This window comes from Cryptomeria japonica, chromosome 11 (genome assembly GCF_030272615.1).
Source record: "Cryptomeria japonica chromosome 11, Sugi_1.0, whole genome shotgun sequence".
Classification (NCBI taxonomy): Eukaryota; Viridiplantae; Streptophyta; class Pinopsida; order Cupressales; family Cupressaceae; genus Cryptomeria; species Cryptomeria japonica.
The window spans coordinates 520,954,549-520,980,701 of NC_081415.1; the positions used below are offsets into that span (position 1 = coordinate 520,954,549).

At 37.2% G+C, this 26,153-nt stretch overlaps 1 protein-coding gene across 1 annotated transcript; it reads right to left on the minus strand.

Annotated features, from left to right (window-relative positions):
- Positions 1–21,603: 21,603 nt before the first annotated feature.
- Positions 21,604–25,776, minus strand: LOC131070503 (jasmonate-induced oxygenase 4). The gene is made up of 3 exons (XM_058006070.1): positions 25,241–25,776; positions 22,404–22,731; positions 21,604–22,164 (listed from the first exon to the last, which is right to left on the minus strand). Exons 1-3 carry the CDS (start codon positions 25,711–25,713, stop codon positions 21,910–21,912), a joined length of 1,056 nt encoding a protein of 351 aa, XP_057862053.1. The 5' UTR covers positions 25,714–25,776; the 3' UTR covers positions 21,604–21,909.
- Positions 25,777–26,153: the final 377 nt, after the last annotated feature.

A 26,153-nucleotide genomic window follows, 5' to 3' on the forward strand; every position in this document is an offset into this window, starting at 1 on the left:
GGGCTCGGAATAGGAACAGGGGTCTGAAGAGGTCCTTTAAAGAAAGGCAGGAGGATACCTTTAACAGGTTTGAGGTTTTGGATGAGCTTAGCCAACAGGAGGTGAATCCGGGTTTGATCAATTTGGATCAAGGGCTTGTGGACTTAGCTCAATTTGATCCTATCATTGAGTCTACTATGGAGCCTCTAGGGGAGGAATGTCGGCAAATGGGTGTTGATCAGCAAAAGGGGACTTCTGAGATGCAAGAACCCCTGGCTATTGTTTCATCTGCAGGTATGGATTCTCCGGCTCTTGGACAACACAGTGGTTCAAGTTCTGCGGCGAAGAATAAGCCTCCTCCCAAGCTTGGTATTTTGCAGAAAGATATTAAGAAGGGTGGGGCAGAAAAATTTGGTAAACCTGGCAGAAAAAAGGATGTGGAAAAGATTAAATTGGCTGGTGAAAATTTGGTGGAGTCGGGGGCAGTTAAGCCCCTGGATGCTATTTTTTCAGGCCCCTCGAAATGATTGTTTTGTCATGGAATGTGAGGGGCTTGAATAGCGGCCCCAGACAAAAAGCTGTTCTTGAGTTAGTTAGAAGACAAGGTCCTGATGTTTTGTTCCTGCAGGAAACCAAGTTATCTGTGGAGAGTATGCAAGGTCTGAAATCTAGAGTGTGGAGAAGTGGGGAGTGCCAATGCATTGGTGCCCATGGTGCTTCCAGAGGTTTGGCTTGCTTATGGAATCCTAGGAATATCCAGCCCCTTTGGTGGATTTCCTCCAAATCCTCTCTATCCATGATTGCTTCTAGCCTGGAGACAGGTGAGGTCATTCTATTCTCCAATATTTATGCGCCTACCGATCTTCGGGGTAAACAGGTGTTGTGGTCCCATATCAGGCTGATTCGTAGCATGCTACCTTTTCATCCTTGGATTATAGCTGGGGATTTCAATGCTATCTGTGAGTTGGCTGAGAAGCGGGGTGGCATTGGTAGACTGGAGCCTTCCGCACTGCTGCTTCAAGATAATATCAAATTCTTGAACCTTGTGGATATTAAACCAAACAATGGGCAGTTCACCTGGAACAACCGTCGGAGTGGCGAGTTTTGTATTGCAGAAAGGTTAGATCGGTTCTTAGTCTCTTGTTACTGGATTGGTGGGATGTGGTCAGCTGCCTCTGAGATTTTAGATTGGAGGGGATCCGACCATTGGCCTATCAAACTTATTTTAGAATCAACTCAGATTTTTCGGAAGCCTTCCTTTAGGTTCCAACTTATGTGGCTTCGGGACTCATCTTTGCATGATTTGGTCTCTGATTGGTGGAGGAAAGGTAGACCAGCTCACGGTACTTCAATGTATATTTTTGCTAAGCTGCTTCAACATGTTAAATTTGAGCTTAAGCGATGGAATCGTCTGCACTTTGGGAATATATTTCATGAAAAGGTAGGGGCTCAGGCAGATTTGGATGGTATCACTAGAAGGATTAGAGAGGAAGGGGTTACTGATGAATTGCTTCAGGACGAGGCTCGGGCTATGAAATTGCTCGAAGAATGGGAACTGCGAGAGGAAATGTACTGGAAATAGAAGGCGCGTACTGAGTGGCTCCAGGAAGGGGACAAAAATACAGCTTTCTTCTTCAACTCTGTGAAAGCCAGGAGACATGGTAATTCTATCTCAGGATTGGTGAATGACAGGGGAGAGCTTCTTTCTTCCTCTCCTGAAATGTTTAGGGAGGCAGTCCAGTACTTTGAATCCCTGTTTAGAGAGGACTCCCAAGGGGGATCTCCCGAGGAAGCGCAAGTTCTTTCATGCATCCCCTCTCTTGTGACTGAAGATATGAATCAGCAGCTCATGAGGGATTTCTCGCTTGAAGAGCTTGAAGGGGTTGTTTTTAGCATGAAGAGAGGGAAGGCACCAGGTCCAGATGGCTTCCCTATAGAGTTTTTTCAAGAGTTCTGGGATATCATCAAATTTGATCTCTTGGCCGTGGTTCATGAGTCTCAGCATAATAAGCAGATGTTAAGGGCTCTAAATGCTACTTTCCTTGCTCTTATTCCTAAGGAGGAGGGTGCTGATAGGATGAGTCAATTCCGACCAATCTCGTTATGTAATGTGATCTACAAAATTATTTCCAAGCTTATTGCTGATAGGTTAAAGAAGGGGTTAGCTGATATAATCTCAGAGGAGCAAAGTGGTTTTGTGGCTGGCAGACAGATTCTGGATGGGATTGTTATTGCAACTGAGGTCATCCATTCTATGGCCAAATCAAAAGAAAAAGCTATGTTCATCAAATTGGATATGGCGAAGGCTTATGACAGAGTAAGGTGGTCCTTCCTGAGGCGGGCTCTTAGTGCTTTTGGCTTTGCGGAAGAGTGGATTCAATGGGTTTGGAGTTGTGTTACTTCAGTCTCTTTCTCAGTGCTTATTAATGGGAGCCATTCTGAGCTTTTTGGGGCTTCAAGGGGGCTTCGTCAGGGAGACCCTCTCTCCCCTTATTTGTTTATTCTTTTGGCAGAAGGCCTGGGGAGATGGATTAAGCAGAATGTGGAGTCTGGTTTTATTCAAGGATGGAGGTGGGGAGGAGCTTTACCCCCACAAACTCACTTGCAATTTGTGGATGACACTGCATTGATGGGGTTGGCTACAATGAGGGAGGCATCTAATCTTCGTAGGGTATTGGATGTGTACCTGGTTGCTTCAGGTCAACAGATCAATGAAGGAAAATCTTCCATCTACTTCTTCAATACTCCGGGTTCTATTCAACAGAGGATCGCCCACACTTTGAGGTTTCAGGTTGGGAATCTTCCATTGAAGTATCTTGGCATCCCCATCTCGGTGAGTAGGCTTCCCAGGGAGTCTTGGCAGGTTATTTTGGACAAATTTCGGGTGAAATTTAATCATTGGACCCACCGATGGTTATCCTTTGCTGGTCGGGTCCAGTTGATTAAGTCAGTTGTGCAGGCCTTGCCCATATATAGATGCATGCTCCAGGTTGCGCCTATGGGCTTTCTTAAGGACCTTGATTCGATGATGCGCCAATTTTTATGGGCGGGCTGCCTGGAGGCTCCCAAATGGAGTTTGGTTAGATGGGAAGTGGTTTGCAGTCCGAAACATTACGGAGGACTTGGTTTGAGACAGTCGGCTTTAACAGGAGAGGCATTGGCTGCTAAACTTTACTGGCGATGGTGTAATGAGCAGGATAAGAGTTGGGCGATTATCCTCTCTCAGAAGTATCTTCCGGGGATTCCTCCTCTTGATATTTCCAGGTATCCACTTGGAGGAAAGGGTTCTGTGATCTGGGATACTTTAAAGAAAGGGGCTAAACTTATTAAGGATGGTTTATTCTGGATTTGCAACAATGGGGAGGAGGCCCAATTCTGGTCTGACTCCTGGGACGGCTATCCCCTAATTATTTTTCAGTTTCCCAACCTATTGGGTCTATGTCAACGATTTCAGGATGCTAGGTGGTCTCGGGTGAGAGATTTTAAGTCTTTTTTCCCTTGTGGACAGATGGAAATGGCTAAATGGAAGCCCCCAGATGAATGGCCCGTTGTTGATTTACAGGAGGAGTGTGCGATGCTGCAAAATATCCTTTCTAGTAGAAGATGTTGTTCTATCCGGGAGTCTGATGGCCTTGCTTGGTCTCCCAATCCTAAGGGGATTTACACGGTGGCCGCTGGATATAGCAGATTGGTGGCTCATAAGATGGATATGCCTGAAGTGCAGTGGTGGAAGAAGGTCTGGAACAAGCTTTCGTGGCCAAAATGCAACTGTTTTATCTGGATGCTAGCTTGGAACAAGTGTTTGACTTGGGATAATATTAGGAAGAGAGGGTTCCACGGCCCATCTATTTGTGTCATGTGTGGGACAAACGAGGAGGACTCTTCTCATTTGTTTTTTCGGTGTTCCTTTGCCCTGCAACTTTGGCATTTCTGGTGGGAAGTCTGGGTAGCTCCTTGTGTCCATGCTTCCTCCTTGACTGAGTTTTGGCAGAGGATGGGACGTCCCCCTTCTATGGCTACTTTTTTGCAGGAGGTATGGTTCGTGGGGCCTATCTTCTTATTATGGCAGATTTGGCTGGAGCGCAATCGAAGGATTTTTCATGGAGAGCGGAGGCTGGTACAACAAATTTGGCAGAGGGTATTAGGTATGATTAATGAGACAGTGGCGGCTAAGTGTGTAGTGGACTTCCCTTTGGGGAAACGAGATACAGAGCTGGTAGAGAGATTGGGAACTACAGGATCTTCTTTGGTCTTAACTAAGGCCAAGAGACGACGTTGTGAGAAGCAAAAAGTTGACAGGGTTGGTAGATGGCAGCTACCCCCCCAGGGGATCTTGAAGATCAACATTGATGGTTCTTCAAGGGGTAATCCGGGTCCAGCTGGTATTGGCGGGATTGGTAGAGATGCTATGGGATCAGTGATCTTTATTTTTTCACTTTATGAGGGGATTCAGACCATTAACCTAGTGGAGGGTTTGGCTATTCTTGCTGCTCTTGAGAAAGCTCTGGCTTTAGGATGGAGAAATTTAGTTTGTGAGTCCGACTCTCAGGTGTTGATCAACTTGATTAATGGACAGAGAATGACCGATGTTAGTTGGCAATTGGCCAGGATTGTGCAACAGATTGTGCATATTAGTTCTTTGATGGACAGGGTGATTTTTGCTCATATTCCAAGGGAGTGGAATAGGGCGGCTGATTGCTTGGCGAAATGGGCTTCTGAGCATGCTGATGGATGGAGAGTTGAGGAATGGGAGTTGATTCCTCAAGAGATCTGCTTAGACTTAAGGAGCATTCTCGATGAAGATAGGGTGGAGTATGGTGATGGATGATGGCTTTGGGTGTCTTACCGGTGTTTGGGATTATTCTTTTGTATTTACTCATGACCTTTGGTCTTTGATTTCTTTGTAGTAGTGCTTTCTGATTTTCAATAAAGTTTTTACCCCTTTTATTCAAAAAAAATAAAAAAAATAAAATAAAAAATTAGACACATTTTCATAAACTCATAGCCATTTTAGTCAATCATGTTTGCTATCTAGTAATAATTTTGTATTTTTGTAGGTTTAAAAAAAAATTATATTTGTATATCATTGAATGGGTTTTTGGATTGATTGCATATGTTTTATTATAGATGTGCATTTTGGTTTTTTTTTGGATGGACAATCACACACACAAGTATGTATATGCACCATAATATGTTTGCCAGGTTTCCATTCTTTTTTGGAACTATGGAGAGGGTTAATAGAGGGATTGTGAAAAAGGGTTTTTCTTTGCAAAGGGTTTTTCACAACTATTCAAAAACCTCATATTTGTAAGCCCATTTCTATATTAGTATGCCATATTATATGTTACTATTATTATTATGTTTTGTATACTACAATGTCCATTACAATGAATTCTATGTAATGATGCCTTACACATGCTATTTTTTTATAGACAAGCCATACCAGGTAAAGTTTCACATTTTTAGCATATAGAAACATTGATTGTATAACACAACGCTTCTAGAGAATAACACCTTTGTATTCAAAATTATGAAGTGAAATGGTCATTTATATGGTATGATGTCTTAGCATTGACATTAGTGTATGTTATTACGCTGACTAATCAAATTGAAAGTAGGCATGTAAACTATTCACATGAAATTCAAACACCACTATACCAAGATTCTTCACAATTGTGGATAGAGACATTCAGTGTAGAGACAACAGGGTGGTTGGAAGAAGTTGAGTCCCACTTTTGGGCAAAAAATGGAAGTGTTTTCTTTGTTTTTCAAATTTTCTGTTGATTGATGTCAAAATTTGAGGCACTTAGAGATTGAATCTAAAAAAACTTCAATACTAGAAAATGTAGTGCTCAAAGTCTACTTTTCAAATATGTAATTTATTTCAATACCCACATGGTAGAATCTCTTTTTAATAGGCATGTTTAAAAACCACTTTTTCAAAATGCCTGTTTAGGACCATACCACACGTGTACGACCACCATTTTTTGACGCAAATAAATGAATTTTTGCAAATACATCTGGGAAACGACACCTAAGACACCAAATATTGATGAGAATATTTTTTCTTATTTTTTTTATTGAATATATATTTTTATTATTAATTTTTAATTGACAATAAAGTACATTTTCAAAACATTGGGTGTATGACCACCATAATTTGATAAAAATTTCATATTTTTAATTTTTTTTTAATATTCAAAAGAATTGTATGTAGATTGATGTCAGATAATTTATTTTTCTATAAACCTATAAAATAAAAAAGTTATTAAAGTTTTACTGAACCTTATTATTTTAGGTTTAGGTACCACTTTTGATTAATAAATAATGCAAAAATAGTTAAAATAATTTTATCACTATTAAATTTACATTTTTGAAATCAGGACATTGAGAACTCTAATTGGTTTTCGTTTCATCGAAAAATTCGATCAAGAAGGCCCTCAAAAAATTAGGCCAAGGCATAAATCTGATATTCTTTTGCCTTAGCCATTTTTTTGGAGGTCCAAGCATAGGCTTGGTCCCACCAAGCCTAACCCGAAGCCAAAACCAAGGTAGAGGGTTGTTTCCCACTCCACCTTTTATGAAACAGGTGCCCATTATTTGAAATTCAAAAATCGGGTGCCTGTTTCGCTTTGTATCGTTGAAAGCGAAATGGGTGTCCATTTTTCAAAACCTGTACTCGATATGAAAATAGGTTCATTCAAATAACGGGCACCTATTTCTTAAAAGATCCATTGCGCAAAAAAATGGCCCACAAGGACAAGTTTCAAATATTGAATGATTATTCAATTATTATCTAACAGGTTTGATTTGCAGAGAGAATATTTTGTTAAATAATTCTATTTTCTTGTCTTGTTATCGATTTGACAAGGAGATCCATTCAAATTCAAATTTTGGTGCAACCATGGGATCAAATCAACGCAGAATGAGGAGGAGGAAGGTTCTGACAGCTGAAGACACTGCAACAAATAGAGAGAAGGAGACAAAACATTAACGAGAAAGAAGAGCAAGAATTAAACAATTGAACAATGTTGGAGCTTCAAGTTCAACAATCGTTTCAGAAGAGGAGAACATCAAGGACACCATAAATGTTGAAGAAGGAAACACAATAGAACCAAATTTAGGTGCATATTCTAATCCATCATTGGATACATGTATGTCTTCACAACCCCATGTTTATTCTCATGAACAAATTGGTGATTTAGTAGAAGCAGGTTACTCATTAAATCAAACCCCAATTGAAAATCAAACCCCAAATAATGAAAGTAAAACTCAAACTGAAATTGAAATCAAAATTGAAACCCCAATTGAAATTGAAAATCAATCAACAATTGAAATCAATAATGTGGATGTAGACATGGACACACCAATTGAAAAAGAAACATGTTTGAATGATAATGAAATGAATGAATATTTTTAAATTAAAAGTGATGTGCTAGACAATCTTCCTGGCTTGGTTTCATAGAGACAGATTAGGACACATGAAAATATATTGTTTAGATAAATTTTTTATAATAAGAAATTTGGCTTTCAATGTCAATTAATGTTACAACTAATTAAAATGACTAAAATGCGAAAAGTGATGAAGAAGTTAGGCTTTTATGTCAAACCCAAGAAGGATGAGTCTTTAAAACAAGTTGTATCGACTGTTGCTAGCACCTTTGATATAATCGGAAAGAAAAGTCATTCTAAAGATAGGAATGCGGCACGACGAGCAATAACAACTTTAGTAAGCAAAACAACTTCCGATAAAAGAATGATGACTAACATAAGTGGACATTTTAATATTCATCATAAAACTTTGTCAAGAGCTGTAAAGAGAAGAGAACTTTGAAAGTGATCCAGCAAACAATTTGTTGACTTTTAGTGGTAGACTACCAAGGTCTGATATGAAACTTACTAGTGAAGTCAAAAATTTGATCGAAAAAGTTTGGCATGATAATACAAGAGTATCACCTAATGCTAGAGATGTTCTTAAATTAAGAGTTGGGTCAAAAATTTGTGATCCAAATCCAAAACAACTTTTGGACATGACTCAAACTGAATTGTACAATTTTTTTTGGATGATAAGGTGTTAACTATTATCATTAGTCAAAGGTGTTTTGAAAAGTGTAAACCTTGGTATGTTCGGATTAATAAGGAAAGAGTCACATGTTGCAAAAATCATGTTCAATTTCATTACCATCATGATGTATTTCGATATATACGTGTTACCATGCATAGTAATGAAATATTACAAGAATGTGGTATAAATATACCACCTGAAACTATAAAGGAGTTTATATCAAGTTTGTTTGCAACCAACCTAATGAGCAATATTTTCTTTTCAATGCATGTGTTTCTGGTGTATGTGATATATGTGGCAATCTTGCATTGTTGGATGAATGTTTGCATGAAAATCTTTCAATTGATTTTGGACAACAATTAGTTGATGTAAAAAGATTTAAATTGTTGAGTACCCATTGAAGGATGGAAAGGTTGGAAGACGGTGCGATCTAATTACTGAAAAAGTTAGTGTTCGTGCATTTATGAATGAATTTAAGAGTAAGATTGCACCTAAATATATTAAACACTCTCAAAATGCTAGATGACTTGATGACCAGTTTTGAATATGTAAGATTACATTTCCTTTTGGTAGTATACTTTCGGTCATTGACTTTGCAGATAGCTACACGCTTCCACCACAAGATGAGGTCTAATCACAATATTATAATTTAGTGCAAGTAGCAATTTTTTTTCATATTGTCTATAGGCATGCACCTGATAGTACATAAGAGGATCGTAAAATTTTGAGAGAGTACCATTTCTATATGAGTGATAATAAATTATACTCATTAGCATTTGCCCAGTATTGCTTCAAGACCTTTTATGAGAATTTGAGGGAGAGAGAAATTCAGATGACACAACATCTAATATGGTCAGATAATTGCACAGGGCAATTCAAGAATGCTAGAATTTTATATTGGTTGAGTAGGATACATAAGGAAACTAATATCAAACATGTGAAGTTTTTTTTAGGATGGACACGGGAAAGGAGAACATGATGGTGCCGGTGCATGTGTTAAGAGAGAAACTCAAATTCGAGGAAAAAGCTAAATTTAAAAATGCAAGTGCAATTGTGGATTGGTGTAGTGCAAATTTATACACATGATCAAGTCAGAACACTATAATCAGAAGTTTCTTCTGGCTAGTTGAAGAGAAGAATATCCTTCCAATATATGATTGTGATACAATCAATGGGTTAGCTAGATGGCATTCATTTAAGAGTTCTAATTCTAACACTTGGACTATATGGATTAGGGAGCTTGCATGTTTTTGTCAATTTTGTGTTGCAGGTGAATGAGAAGAATGCGAGAATATGGAATGGGTTGGAGAATGGCAACAAAATTCCTTAACACCTAGTGAGACACAATATCAAGATGTTAGAAGAAATGAAGACCTAGATCATGCATTTGCATCAAAATGATCATGTTTCAGACCTCATACAACATGGTAATTTAATTCAATTTATTGTTTATAACTTTAAATTATATTATTTATGTATTGTCATATAATTTATGGTTGTATCTGAATTATAAATTCTAACAGGTTTTATTTCTACATGTACTTATTTTTGTTTTCCAAGACATGTGTATGCTGTTGTTGCACCTGAGGATAATAATGAGAAGACTGAGTATTGGCTAGTTAGATGTGTAGAACCTAAGAAAAAGTTGATATGTCATCAAGTAGATGATATTCCTCCTCATGCTCTCCCTCAACTGCTCGGGAGTAGGCAGAGGTGGAGGGGGTGGAGGTGGCATATGACCTAACAGATCATCTATGCCAAACTCATCTATGATGTGAATATAATTTGCATATATATACAAACATGAAAATTTACAATTACTATTTAATTTACATTTCACCTTAAAAAATAAAATTAAATACAACATTTAGAAATATAAATTTAAACATTTAAACTTTTACGCACGATTAAAATAGAGAGAGAGAGAGAGAGAGAGAGAGAGAGAGAGAGAGAGAGAGAGAGAGAGAGAGAGAGAGAGAGAGAGAGAGAGAGAGAGATTTAAACATTTAAACATCTAACTATACACATGTATAGATTTAAATATATGTAGCATTGGGGTGAAAATGGGTCTAAGGAATCTTATGTCATAAAGGTTCTACTAAGGGGTCCTAGGTATCTTAAAAGGTCCTAGGTTATACTCAGGGGTCCTAGGATATCATTTTAACTTCTAACTATACATGTTTAACATTTATACATAACTTTCGAAACATATAGAACGTAACATTTCAACATATCAAAAAGAAATTTAAACATTTAAACATCTAACTATACACATGTATAATATTTAAGTATATGTAGCATTGGGGTGAAAATGGGTCTAAGGATGTACTAGGATGTAATAAAGGGTTCTCGGTTTCTTACAGGGTCAAAAGATGTCCTAGGATGTATTAAGGCATCCTATAATGTCTTAAGAGGTCCTAGGATGTACTAAGATGTCCGAGAGAGAGAGAGAGAGAGAGAGAGAGAGAGAGAGAGAGAGAGAGAGAGAGAGAGAGAGAGAGAGAGAGAGAGAGAGAGAGAGAGAGAGAGAGAGAGAGAGAGAGAGAGAGAGAGAGAGAGAGAGAGAGAGTTATTGTTCATTTTCTATCTATAGTTTATTGTTTGTTTTCTATCTAGGGTTTATTGTTCATTTTTTTTCCAGGGTTTATTGTTCGTTTGTTTTCTATCTAGGGTTTATTGTTCGTTTGTTTTCTGTCTAGGGTTTATTGTTCATTTACATTTTTCTTCTTGTTTTCTACTTACGGATTTAAGTTTTAACTATTTTTTTTCATGTTTTCTACAATATTTGAAAACTAAAAACAACTATTTTAAACATAAAATTAAATAATTTTTTTACACTATTAAACAAAAATGTTTTTCAAACTTTAAAATTTTAACCTACTCGCTACAATTAAAAAATAACAATAAATTAACATGTTTTTAGAAAAACAATAATAAAAAATAAAAAAATATATTAAAAAACAAAGGTATGTACCTAGAATGAGGAAGAAAATGGTCTGGGGGGTCGGCTGGCAAGTTGAGAATGGGCACCCGTGCTTCCTGAAATCGCTTACCCATTTTTTGAAAAGTGAAAATGAGGAAAAATGCCCCCCAAAAAACTTAAATACATTTACAAAACAGGCACCCATTTTTTACAAATGGGGCACTCGATTTGTAAAAATCACGTGCCCATTTTCCTTCGGGGGCCCGAACCAAAACGAGCACCGTTTTATTCACGACTCAGACCCTCGAAGCAAAAATGGCACCTGATTTGTAAAAATCGGGCGCCCGTTTCTAGTGGGTAATTTACCCAACAACAACAATAATTATTAATTCCTTTAGCATCTAATGTAACAATAAAAAAAGAAAAAAGAAAATGATGACTATAAATATACCAATTATTTTGAAAATTGAACTACCAATAACACTTGTAATTCAAGTTGGGAGAGCTAGAATAACCTAAATTTAGTGGATCTTCTTGATGTGTGGTCAAGCATCCTTCCAAATAGTGACATGAAAGGAATACAAGTGTTACTAATAATTTAATTGGGAACTAAACACATTTCTTGCTACAAACAATTCACTTTTTATAAATTCAACAATATGAAAAAAAATGATGTGGAGATATAAAAAATGTCAACTTGTACAAGGATAAAACAAGCATATTAAACTATAGAAAGGTAGTTTAATTTCCAAAGTAACATAACAATCTAATGGCGCTTAGGGTAGGGTTTCAGGCTGTTCAGTGTAGGGTTTCAGGTGATGCTCCTGTGGTCCCCGGTGGACCCCTTTTGGGTTCACAGGGAGCTGGTTCGAGATCCCTAGGATCTGCTGGCACTAAGAACAACCAAGGTGATGCAGATTTTCAAGATGGTGGGAACCCAAAAATGGGTTTCCAGGTGGACCCAAGGGATGGGGATTCATCAGGGGTTTCCCCAGTGGACGGTCCTTGTGACTTTCCTTGATCATGGGCTTCTCAGGTTCCTATCATGGGGGCCACATAACGAGATTTTTTAACAGGAGCCATGAATAGTCATTGGGCTCCTTTATTTGGGGTTAAGCCGACTAGAAAGTCCTCTTTTCCACCTGTATCTATTACTTGTGATAAGACTAGTGGAAAGGTTGTTTTGTCTATCCCTGACCAGGTGATTGACCACAACGTTGCTGTTATGGAACTCACCCTTGTTGGAAAGTTCACTGGGCCTAGACCCAACATTGACTCAGTGAGGGTCTTTGTTAGTCGAAGGTGGAAGATCAAAGGGCAAGTTGAGTTTTCGGCTCTCCCTCAGATTTTTTTCTCCTTTGCGTTCTCATGCGTTGAGGATATCATGACTATTCTTTGTGGTGGTCCATGGATTATGGGGAGGTCCTCCTTAACCCTTAAGAAGTGGAGTCTGAATATGGACATGTCTGATGCCTTTTTTGAAACCATTCCTATCTAGGTCAAGCTTCCAGGGCTTCCACTGGATTATTGACATGAAGATATTTTTAAGGGTATTGCTGGAGTGTTTGGTGAACTTCTATCCATTGATCCTATGACGATCGCTAGGAAAAGAATGCTCTATGCCAGGATTTGTGTGGGGGCGTCTAGATCTAAGGATCTTCCTTCGTCGGTGGAGCTGGTGTCGAAGTTGGGAATGCTAGTTCAAACTATTGAGTTTGAATCATTACCTTTTGTTTGCTTCTTGTGTAAAAAGGCCGGCCATTGGGCAAAGAAATGCCCTCAGAACACCAAGATAGATCCTAATAAAGGACCTATCATTTGGAAACCCAAACCCGTGGAAGTAGATACCCAAAATAAGAAGGGTGATTTTGTTCACCAAAAAGGGCCTGATGGGAGCCATGAAACTAATAAGAAAAATGTTGTTCAACATGGCCAAAACGGTGAGGTGAAAGAAATAGGCCAGGAGGAAGATAGTATAGAAAGTATTCATGGTGATCAAAACCTTGAGGCCAAGGACATAGATCCAAAGATCACGTCTGAGGAGGGTCCTGATCAGGTTGTAGAGGAGATAACTAAGGAGAATGTGATTGTTGAAAAGAGATAAGAACATGTTTTGGTTGAGGATTTGGAGGAGGGAAAACTTCCCCTAAACCCCCATAGATTCAAGGATATGGAAGAATATTCCTTTAAAGATCGACAATCTTCTCCGGTTCTTGGATCATCGTTTCGTATTCTTGAGCTCAATGGTCCGAAGAAGACCTTGGAGTATGACTCTTCGTCACAACATTCCACTTGTAACCTCCCTGACTTTGATCTGAATATTGTTATTCCAGATACCCTACAGTCCTCGAAAGTTGATAGTGCTATGAGTTTAGAGGGAATTGAATTTGATGAAGAAATGAGCTACACTAAGGTGGTGTCAAAGAAAAAGAAGTCTCAGTAGAAGCCCTGAGTTACAACTCGTAACAGAGTGAAGGCAGACTGTGGTGGGCCACCTCGAAGTGCAGGGAGAAAATCTAACAGATGGAAAAGAGAGCAGGAGTGCATACAAAACATAGCGGATGGATCATAGAAAACAATCCATGATAGTCTATTTAATTCCCCTGGTAAGAAATGAAGATCCTATCTTGGAATATTAGAGGTCTTAATAGCAGTCATAAACAAGACATTGTCCGTAATATTGTTAGGGATCATAGACCGGATATTTTACTTATTCAAGAAACTAAAATATCGAAAGATAAGGTTGAGAAAATTTAGTTCTCTAAATTTTGTGAATTTCAAGGAAGCATCTCTGAAGGGACTTCTAGGGGAGTTGCTACTCTCTGGAATACCAAGTTTATTCATGGCATTCCTATATGTCACGATAGTAACCATGTAGCTACTTTGTTTAAACATTCAAGGGATAGATTCTCTTGGATCCTTTCCAATGTGTATGCTCCCAATAATAAAGTTTGTAGGAGGAAATTTTGGCTAAAGCTCTCTTCTTTTCGTAGCCGTTATCCTAATACTCCTTAGCTGAGAATGGGGGATTTTAATACCCCTCTCACAGAAGCTGAGAAATTTGGGGGATCCCAGATACAAATTGACAGCAAATTGGACTTAGCTGACTTCATCAATGGTCAAGGTTTGGTTGAATTGGATTTATCTGGAGCTTCTTTCACTTGGTCCAACTGACCTAATTCAAGTTAGGCTTGATAGGGCCTTGATTTTTGTTGAGTGGATCCAATATTATATTTGTTCTCTGAATTCTATGGTTAGACTTGGATCTGACCACTTTCCTATATGTCTGATGGTTGAGCCTAAAAATGGTCCGCGAAGGAGGTTTCCGTTTAGATTTGAGAAAATGTGGCTATCCCATCCAAACCTTTCTAGTAGCGTGAATGATTAGTGGAATGTTCAAGTGGATGGTTCTGCTATGTTCTAGGTTGCTAAAAATTTAAGGCATGTCAAGGAGAGGGTTAAAAAGTGGAATAGAGAAGTCTTTGGGGACATCTTTGTTCAAAAATCTGCTATTCAGGAGGAGTTGGTCCTGATCCAGGATAAAGTCCAAAATGAAGGATATGTGAATGATAATTTTGCTAAGGAAAGTGAGGTTCTATCCAAATACCACAATATATAGCTCGGGAAGAGACCTTTTGGAGGCAGAGATCTCAAGCCTTATGGCTCAAGGATGGTGATAAAAACACCAGATTCTTCCACATCTCTACTCTTAAACATAGGGCTGCAAATAGAATTGGCCACTTGATGAAGAATGGGAGAAGAATTGATAACGAGGATGAAATAAGTGGAGCTATTGTTGACTTTTCCACTGATCATATGAAGAAAGATACGTTTTTGGACTCGGAGGCTCATAATATGTTGGTTGATACTATACCTAAAATCCTATCTAAGAGCCAAAATTATAATCTTGCTGTGATTCCTTATAAGGAGGAGATTAGGAGTGTTGTCTTTTCTTTTGATGGCAGTAAAGCTCCAGACCTTGATGGCTTTCCTATGTTTTTCTTTCAACACTTTTGGGATGTGGTAGGGGAAGATGTGTTCAATGTTATTAAAGAATTTTTTGGACTAGATCTCTACTGAAGGAATTGAATGCTACCTTCATTATCCTCATTCTTAATAAGCAAGGGGCTGATTCTTTGGATTCTTTTAGGCCTATTAGCTTGTGCAACTCCTTCTACAAAATTATTTCCAAGGTCCTTACATCTAGGTTGCTAGGTGTTCTTCCTCTTTCGATCTTCCCTCAATAAAATGGCTTTGTGCTAGGAAGACAGATTCTTGACTCCATCACAATTCATGAAAACATTCATTCACTTTTGGAGGCGAAGTCTCAAGGCTTTCTTCTGAAATTGGACATTGCTAAAGATTATGAAAGGGCAGATTGGTGCTTCTTAAAAAATCTTCTTCAAGCTTTTGGTTTCTCTGGCAAGGTTATTAGTTTGATTTGGCAGTTCATTTCCACTGCCTCTTCTACTGTTGTTGTCAATGGATCGCCATCTCACTTCTTTAGATCCCCGAGGCTTCTTAGGCAGGGTGATCCCATATCGCCTATTCTTTTCACTATAATGGCAGAAATTTTGGGGATATACATTCATAAAAAAATTGTGGAAGGATCCCTGAAAGGTCTCAAGTTGTCCTCTACCAATTTGATTTGCTCTCATCAACAATTTGTTGATGACACCATTTTAATGGGTAGCTCTTTTTTTGGAGAAGCCAGAGTCATCAAATTGATTCTCAACATCTATGAAAAAGCCTCTGGACAGGTGGTTAATAGAACTAAATTTTTTATCTATTTTATCAACACCCCTGAGCAACACCAAATAAATATTGCTAACATTCTCGGCTGCGTCATTGGTAAGCTCCCCTCTACTTACCTGGGCCTCCCTCTGGAATCTAAACTTTCTGAGTCCTTTTGGAAATCTTTAATTGACCGATTTAATAGGAAGTTGGTTGTGTGGAAAAGTACCCTTTTGAGTCAAGTTGGTAAAATTCAGCTGTTGAAAGCTACTCTTCAGAACCTCCCAGTGTATGCTCTCAGTTTGTTGAAAATTCCCTCTAAATTTGCTGAAATTATTAACAAAATTCAAAAAAGATTCCTTTGGTTAGGGGTTGAGGAAAAGAGAAGAATCCCTCTGGTTGCATGGGAGAATGTCTGCAAGCCAAGGAGCTTTGGTGGATTGGGAATTAGAAGCATCAAAACCTTTAATAATTCTCTTCTGGCTAAATAGGTCTCGATGTCTTATGACTATAGAAGGGAATGGAACACCTTATGGCATAATAAATATCTCTCTAATGTTCATTCTTTGCAGGATTTTTTGAGTTCTTCTCATATCTCCGTTGGATCTCATCTTTGGAACAACATCCTCAAGGATATGGATGTGGCTAGCTGGGGAGCCTATTGGAAGTTGGGGAATGGAAGAAAAATCCAGTTTTGGGATGATTGTTGGATCGAGAATCACTCACTTGCTTCTGATCCTACTTTGGGATCTTTAAGGGATCTTTGTGTGGCTTCTCTTGGCACTATGGTAGCTGACTATTGTAAGGATGGTAAGTAGGTTATTCTTCTTGTTATTAATCCTTCTTTCACCTAATTGCAAATTTCCCTAAATTCTTTTGGTTTGGAGGAAAGTGTGGAAGATGAACTAATTTGGAAATTCAATCCCAATGGGAAGTATTCTATGGCTTCTGCAGATGTCTGTAATGAATCCCATGTGTCCTGGTGTTCTCTGGATTAAGGACCTTTCTCCTAAGATCAATATGTTATTTTGGCTCCTCTTTCTTAATAAAATTTTAACTACTGACAATCTTGTTAAGAGGGGATTTTCTATCCCAAATAGATGCTACTTGTGCTTGTAGGCAGCTGAATCTGTGGACCATCTATTTTTACATTGCTCTTACACCTCTGAGATTTGGAGTCTGGTGCTTTAGAAATGGGATCTTTACTGGACTTTACCAGGAGCTGTTAAGGAGTTTGTCCACCAATGGAACCTGCCCTCCAGAAATCTGCCCTCCAGAAATCCCTTCATAAAGAAGCTCTCGTTTCTTGTGTTTCCTCACATGGTGTGGGGTTTATGCAAATTTATCTTCAGGGATATAATAATCGTATCTTTAGGGATATCCATCTCCCTTCTGATATTGTCTTGAAGAAAATTTCTAGAGCCATCTTTGATAACCTCTCAGTTGTTAGCCCCAATGTCCTCTCTCATAGTGGTATACTTAAAGAGTATGAAGCCAATGTTGTCAAGGATTGGGATTTTGGTCATCATATGGTTACACCTAAGGTCAACCCCAGGGACAACATTAGTTGGAACTTCCCACCCCAAGGTTGGGTTAAAATTAATTTCGATGGCACGGCTAGAGGGAACCCTGGTCAAGCTGGTTGTGGTGGGGTGATACGAGATCACTACGACAACTTCATTTTTTCTATTGCTCTCCCTCTGGGTAAACAAACTAATAATGTTGCTGAAGCCATAGGAGCTTATTATAGTTTAAAACTTGCAAAATACAACAACTGTAAGCTTGTTTGGATTGAGGGGGACTGAAAGAACATTATCAACTACCTAAAGGGCAATTCAACTCTGGCTTGGAATGTTGATATTTGGATGAAAAAAGCTAAAGATATTATTAAAACCTTTGATAAATGCATGTTCATCCATGTTTACAGACAAGCCAATGTGATTGTTGACTTCCTTGCCAATAGGGGAGTGATGTGTAAAGCCCAACTTTGTTGGACCCATGGTGATAGGTTGGACTCGGAATTTGTGATGCATCTTCTCCACAAGCAAAGTTAGGGGAGTAAATTTAAAGATTACTAGTGCTATAATGACTTTGAGTGTTTCTAAAACTGTTTATACCTTTCGTTCCAAGATAGGTGGCCAGAGAGGACATAAAAATCGATGCAAATTTATTTCGCATGCTTTGTGGGCAACTTCATACATTTTTTGGAGGGTTTCTTTAACTCTTGAAGTTCGTCACAGAGAGTATTACAGAGAGCTTGATAAAATGGGTGGGGTGAGAAAAATAATTGAGCCGCCTAGCTGTGTGCAACTTAAGAATGAAAAGAAGCTATGGCGCATTCTAAAGAAAGGTGGGTTCACTACATACATTGAGAGGCTTCAAGGGCGAAATAAAAATGATACGAGATATTTTGCTAAAAATTGGAAGGATGGAACGATTTTTCTTCATGGTTGGAGGGTCCTAGTTGATGAAGCCCTTATTGCACAGGTCATTGGGTATCTATGAATGGCATGAAGTATTACAAAGATAGGGTGTACATAGATCAAGTTGTGCAGAATTTCCCCAAGGAGGAGGAGGAGTGGGCTAAAATTGTTAAGAAGACGACCAACTACTATGATATTGCGGTCATCAAGTCTTTCTAGTAGAAGCTTCTCAAGGTAATTATGAATTACCTTACTTTGGATGGTCGGTATACTAGGGTGTATGACCACCACTTTATTATTCTGAATCATTTCTGCCATGGTGTGAAAATGTCTTTCCCTTTCTACCTCATGTCTTCTCTTAGGGATAAATTCAGTGACCACTGTAAGAACCCTGCTAAGTTTCCCATTGTGCATGAAGGTCTGCTGGTCCTTATTAATGTCCATTTTTGTGCTCTTCCTCCCCTTGATGATTTTATCCATATTTCTTCTGAGCATGATGAGACTAGTGCGGGAGAGTCTGATAATGATGCCTTTGGGTTCGGGTCTGATGAGACTCCCCCTCCCCTGAAAAAAGCTAAAATGGAAATTCCTTCGAGCTCTAAACCCAAGATGACGAAGGGTTCCAAAGGTCATAAGAAAACTGTTATGTCCTCCTCCTCTACTTCAGTTGAGAATGGATCCCCCTCTTCTAGTGAGAAGGCAAATCTGATGTCAAGAACCCTAATAACCCTAATGTCCCTACCTCTCCTCTGTCCTATAAGGAGACAGGTAATGTGGGTATGGTTGGTATTGCAGACCTTCATCCTAAAAGTGATGAGATAAATGATAAGAGGGAGGATTATGAAAATGTGCTAGGGATGGCTCGTGATCATGCAATTGACACCTCCAGTTTGTTCAAGTGGTTGTTTCCTAAACTTAAAGAGATTCAGATTAACCGAAGAGCTCTGGGAAGCAAAATGGATTCTCTCATTGCTGGTTCTTCTCTCATGGTAATCCGAATATTGAAGGGAATTGGACCGAGGCTGAGAAGAATTCAACCATGGTCTGTATCAAGAAAACATGGGAAGGGGTTGATCGGCTGAAGAAAAGGCTGGAGGAATGCATCACCTGGGTTGAGGAAGGCTACAACAAGATCCAAGACACCCTCAAGACCATTATGGTTAGCAGTCACAAAATTGTTAAACAGTCTGCAATGGTTATGAATACCATGGTGAATAGTCTGGAACAACCAGATAAGGCTGTTGTTGTTATTGGTGATGAAGCTTAGGCAACTCAAAGTGGTGAAGGACCTTGCAAACGGACCCAAGGGAACATGAAGAAATGCGGCCTTTCAGAATTTGGATCATAAAGCTATGAAGGCTGCTACTAATACCATGAATGCCCTTGAGGCTGAGGTCGCTGAGACCCTCAGAAGCCTAATGTAATTGGGTTATTTTTGTTGCTGGTTCTTTTTGTGTCTGGGTTTGGTCTTTCTACTATCTTTTTGTGCCCGACTGGGCTTTTGTTGTCTCTTTGGTTGCTGCTTTTTATGCCTATCCTTGCAGCCCATTTTGTTTTTGATGTTTCTTTATGATTCTATACTTCTTAGAATAATTTTGTAAAGGGTTTCGGGGCCCCTTCAAAACTCATTTTTTTCCTTAATCCAAAACATATCACTAATACTTGTAATATATACCACCAATAATATATGCCAATTTATCATTCTGATCAAATTGTCAAGAAGTAGACATTCATTGAGATTCAACAAATTCTTTTATTTATTCACACTTTAGTTCTAAGATATATTTAAAATGTAAATAAAGAAAATTAGATATAACTAACTTCAACTACATATAACACTTATGATACCTACTATGTTAAAATTCCTTCAATCCCCGGACTGTTAGGTTTCTTCTAAGCTTGGTAGCTCATTTGTCAGACTCTGGATGGCTCTTCTAGAACTACTCCTTTAGCTTCTTCGAAGAAAGATATTTCTTTTTGGATTGTTGTACATCGCAAGAAAAGGAGTCAATCTCTCTCAATCTAGAAAACTCAAATTTTCCCATTGCGCCCACTCCTGGGTCCTAACTCCGATCTTCAATAGCTTGTTTTGAAAAGTTTAGGTTTGGTTCAAATTTGTTGTGATCTTTAATCATATAAATATTTAGAATTAAAAAACATGTATTGCACAAATTAGGGAACAAAACAATGACAAAAAAAATAATCTAAGATTATTCAAAAAATAATTAAAACCTATAATTGAAAATAAAATATTTTAATAAAATAAATCTTTTCTTAAAAACAACAAGAAGCAATAATCTAATTGAAATGAAAAGTAATACAAAAGAAGAGATTCCTATTTAAAACTAGGGCAAACCACTAGATATAAGTCAATTAAGGAGAAACAATAGCTGATTACTTGAACTCCTTGACCATTTGAATATTTTCCCTCTCAACTCCTTAAACAGTTGAATATTTTGCTTGTAAAAAAGGCTAACTTTGAGTTTTAAAAATAATTAAAAGTTTCAGAATGACATGGAAGATGAAGAGGAGGTTAGAAATGATCTGCTGCAATGTTCTTCTTTTATAATTACCTGGAAAGATTTGATTCTCTGTAGTTCTTAGCGAAATTTCTATCAAGTATTTGATAATAGAGTACTTTACTCCTAATTCTATATTTTTCACCAGTAATTACCTCATTCACTATCAATAATGGCTATGAAAGGTTGGGGAAATAAGGTTAAGCATTTTTTCATCTAGAAGGCTATTCTAATTTCATTTGACAGAATCCCAAAGAGGGCTCTTATTTTTAGCCATATTAATGCAATTACTTTAGTTTTTTATCTATTTCTTATAAGGATTCAAGTCGGAAAAAGATATATACAACAGGAACAAATCTTCTTAGTGTGCTATTAAAAAGTATCTAGTGTAACTAAAAAACAAGACTAAGGAATCTAATTTTGTTCTTGACATGATTTCTATGTCCCGAGGGAATCAAACTTTAAAAACCTCAGTGTAGCTAGAACAAGTACAACAATCTATTTCATACCCATATAATATATTATATCATAATAGCTGTGCTCATACAAAACTGAATCACAAGATACTAAACGACTTCTGAAAGCTGAAGGATTCCCAGAACGAAAAGCATTGATTATAAAAAAATAATTGGAATATGTTTCTTATATATTCTTATGGATAAAAAATACTATATTTGCATGGTTAAATTTTTAATAATTTTGGGAAAAAATATTTCAATTATTCACTCTTTAAGAACTACCGCCTTCACTATAATTCCAGATATAAACTAATAAAAGTGCTTCTAAGTAAAACTGAAAAAATAGCAAATAAAATTTTAGGCAAATAACTGATTGTAATCAAGGTTCTTGAAAGTAAATTTCAATTATGCATAATTACAACAAATATTCTTATTCTTAAACATATTACGAATTCATTAGTTACAGTTCAAAATTTCAAAATAAATCAAATTCAGATCTATGTCAGTTTAAAAAACTTTTTCAATTATCTACTAAACACATTTATATTGTCTATGAACATTTCCCATATTCAATTATTACTAATTGTCAAATTATCAGTTATTTACATAGAACTTTATTTATAAATAGACAAGAAAACAATATATTCCTTTACAAACATAGTGTAGGTATGCACTCTTTCTCATACATCTAGATTTTTTATTTTTATAATATTTTCAATCTACGTAGATAAGATAATTTCTTCTTTAGTAGCAGCTTATGTCTAAGAAACTCTGTACTAGGTAATCCCATTTACTAATCTCACAACTCTTAGATTCTAAAATGATATATTTGTTGATTCTCAACTCCCAAATTTTTAAAATTGCCATCCTTCCTCCTCTTAAAAAACTTTCCCCAGTTGAATTCCCTGTACTTGGGAGGATTCTCTTCACTCACCAACTCTTCAAGAGGTTTCATCATCACATAGTGGGAAGGTCTAAGGAAAAACGGAATGGAAAGACGTCTTCGACTATCATTAACCACCACTCTGTGCTCTACGCTCTCGTACCTGCCATTGCTCCACACCTGCCATTCCATTCAAGAAATCTAATTTAGCACTGAATATTGCAGGCAATACTTAGCTATACTTAGGTCTATGACTTGCTTTACAATTCCATAAATGCCCTGCAAATTCTTCAAGCATGTTACAGGTTTGAATTGAATGAAGGGACATCAATGTTCATGTTGAATAGACAATCAGTGAGTTGAAATCATAGCCTAAGTTTCACTCTCCCAATAGATTATAAAGTATAAGAAATAATTACCTGAATGCAATCTCCAACATTGACAACAAAGGAGTTGGGCAGGGGTTGAGCAGGGAGCCAGTGACCATTGTCTTTGCGTTTGACTTGCAATCCACCTACGTCATCTTGGTAAAGAAGGGTGACAGCGCCACCATCTTTGTGCCTTCCCAAGCCCAGTGCAAGCTCAGGGGCTGGGCACTCGGGGTAACTATTTAGCCGTATGTTGCTTAGATCATCTTTGAAGTATTCATTCAATCGGTTTTCCGGTAAGCCAAGGCTTTGTGCTATTAACTGCAACAACCTAAATGACAACTCCCTTGCAGCCGCTATATAGGCCAGGCAAGCTTCTCTGGAAAAGTTTTTCAGAAAACAAAAATCAAATAAAGAGTTATGAAGTTGAGAGCTACATATATTGGTACGATGATGAAAAAGAATTAAAGAATGTCGTTGTGTGAAAATGAGGTCAATTAGAGCTTGACAGTTGTAGCTAATCTAATTTAAAAAATGTCACGATTTTTGCATAACACGAGGGTAAGTCAAAAATTATAGAAAATTACAGATTTCTGTAATGCTAAACAAAATTAAATGCATCTTTTATTTTTCTACTGTGTATAACACTAAAGTTAGTCAGCCATTTTGAGCATGACAGGGAGAAAGAGTAATGTAAACAAAGAATTAAAAGAGACATCACCTTTAAAATCTCAAGCCATTAAAATCACTCTCTTAGGAATTTTTGTGAATACTTATTCCCTTACAAAGGAATTTTTTATATAGTTATTTCGGTTACTAGTTTTAATTATTAAATTATATGTTAAAAACAATTTTCAATAGATAACTTATTTATAAATGAAATCGAACACATATTTCAATACTAAACACATACCTTATCTCTAACCTAATTATAAGAGAGACTTAAAGACCATGTCTAATTATAATTTTTTTAATTAAACAAAGTCAAATAAATCAAAATAAATATCTAATTAATTTATCTAAAATACTAATCTCACAACTTATTTTATAGATATAGTTAAACACATATTTCAATACTAAACACATACCTTACCTCTAATCTAGTTAGAAGACAAATCTAAAGAATTATCAATTTCTTAATTAAAGAGAGTCAAATAATTCAAAAATAAATATTTAATTAATTTATCTAAAATATTAATCTCACAACTCATATTATAAATATAATTAATTTCAATACTAAACAAATTATGTGTTGGATAGACTCTACAATATATTTAAATACTAAACACATATAGATTTCTCACTGTTCTAGATTCGATTGTGTCTGTATTTTTTGCATCAACATTTCAGATCACACTCTGTGAACCATCATTAGGATGATAGAGAGCTCAAGGATTAGAATAATAGACAGATGCAAACCCATGGCGAATAAAAAGATGTAGGAAATGGAGAGGAAAATTGTAGGTTACACATTGCCCAATGAAGTTGGACATTTAAAATAAATAAATAAATAATATGTTAAAATAAACAAAGTGACAAGTACTTAGATATACACTACCACATAAGCATTACAAAATAATAAATAAAAGGACATGATACATAAAGAGACATTAATAGTTTGAATTTTTTAATTCTTATTATTATTACTAACTAAGAATGCTAATAATAAAATAACAAGAGAAAATAAACAAAACAAAACAATACAACACAACAACAAAAAAGAAGTTATAAGAGGAATCATTTAGACACAAAAGCACCATGAAATGTCCAAATTGTTAAAGGAAAAAAAAAATAAATTATACGATTAAAGAAAGCAAGTGAAGTGGCAAAGAGATAAGATAATAAACAAATGCCACAAAAAACAGAAAAAATAATAAATTACAAAAAAATTAAATCCTTAAAAAAAAGAAAGATAATTAAACCTATAAAATTAAAGATTCCAAAAAATAAAGCAAACACTAAATAAGAGAAAGACAAAAATAAAGAATAAAATTATATATATATACACACACACGCATGTACATATATACATATGCATCTATTCAAGCATCAATATATGCAATATATGTATATAAAGGGCTTCGGCCCTAGCTCACCCGGTCGTGGATCGCAACTTAAGGCGTGGGTATGCTCCCCATGGTCTTGAGTTCGAGTCCCCGGCTGTGTTAACTCTGTGTGTGTTGCTACCTTGTGAGTGGGTTGTACACACTGGGGGATTAGTCTTGCTTCGGCAAGGACACCTCCAGATTCCACGATAGTGAATATAAAAAATATATGTATATAAACTTAAGAATGCATGTGCATATACATACATACATACATCTATACACATACATATATATACATATACATATACATATCTACACACATATCACACAACAAAAGAGAAAAAGAAAAACAAGACTAACAAAAGTAAGAACACAGAGGAAAAAAAAAAAAAAAACCAATAAAAAGGGGGAAAAGGAAGAGTGAACCCAAGGGACAAGAGACCGAGAGAGCTAACAAAGCAAATAAAGAAATCTATGACATGAAAGAAGCAAGGTCAAGAGGAAAAGGCAAAGACAGGAACAAAAGAGAAGGGGTGCACTGGAAAATTAAAAAAAGGGGGAGATCGCGGAACAAGAAGAACATCCTGATGTGGCGGAACAAGAAGAACATCCTGATGATGGTTCACAGACAGCAAAGACAGGGATAAAAGAGAAGAGATGCATGAAGAAATTAAAAAAAAGGGGGAGATCGTGATGTGGCGGAACAAGAAGAACATCCTGATGATGGTTCACAGACCATATAAATTTCATACTCAGTGAAAACATATAAATTTCATACTTAATGAAAACATAAACGGTACAGCTAAAAGCATCTAAGAGCAGTCGTTAAAAATGGAAAACCTGAAATCTGGGTGGCCATCCGGCCAGCGGTTTGTGAAGGTCTCGGTATCAGTGTCATGCGGATCAACAGATGTGGGCAACTGAATATCCTCTCGCGGCGCAAAGTCGAACACCTCTTTCCAATCCCTCACATTTTTCGTAAGCTCCGAATCAAAGTAGCCATATGGGTTTCGAGCATCCCTGGATACTCGTCTCTTTTCTTCAAGAGGCAACGAGAAGAAATCTGCTGCGGCGGATTTGAGGCGGTGGAGAAGATGGTCAGGAAAGCCATGGTTGACGAGGTGGAAGAAACCCCACTCTCTGCACGCCTTTTCCACATCCTCTGCACAGCTCTTTTCCAGGTCTATGACAGGGATTTCCACATTTCCATCGTCTGGGGAAGCGGGGAATCGGTTGGGACGATGCTCTTCGCCCTGGATAAAACTCTCCTCGAACTTCAGAGCTGCGCTGTTTTCCGCCCTCACCACTCCCATGGTTAATAGTTTCTTACATTAAACTGTGGCGCTTTGCTTTATATCTGCTCAGATAAAAAGAGAGAATTATTGTGCAAGTTTCAGATGCATTGAACATAGACATAGAATTGGGTTATGACGTAATAGCTGACATCTGAGCAATTGTCGTGCCGGGGCCAAATTCATAGCTTGTCAATCTGATATATTTTAAATTTAAATATTGCTAAAACTTTAATTTATAGCATGTTTTGGTTCTTCTCAACTTATTAATATTTTCAATCAGCACCAATCTCCCTGTACTGTGATATTTCAAATCAACTTTATCTTGTCTATTGAAGGGATAAGGAGAGATCCGTTTGTACATGTAACAAGGGACACAATGCCTCAAATTCTTATTGATGGTGTGGTGTTTTAGATTGTTATAAATTTTCAGTAGGAGAAGGATGCATAATCTCAAATGG

What these genes read in the sequence shown, in the direction of transcription:
- LOC131070503 (XM_058006070.1), bottom strand. Translation starts at nt 25,713, where the DNA reads ATGGGAGTGGTGAGGGCGGAAAACAGCGCAGCTCTGAAGTTCGAGGAG. An exon ending in GATGGCCACCCAGATTTCAG is followed by an intron (nt 22,732 to 25,240) that starts GTTTTCCATTTT and finishes AAACTTTTCCAG; the next exon opens with AGAAGCTTGCCTGGCCTATA. An exon ending in ATGTTGGAGATTGCATTCAG is followed by an intron (nt 22,165 to 22,403) that starts GTAATTATTTCT and finishes ATGGAATGGCAG; the next exon opens with GTGTGGAGCAATGGCAGGTA.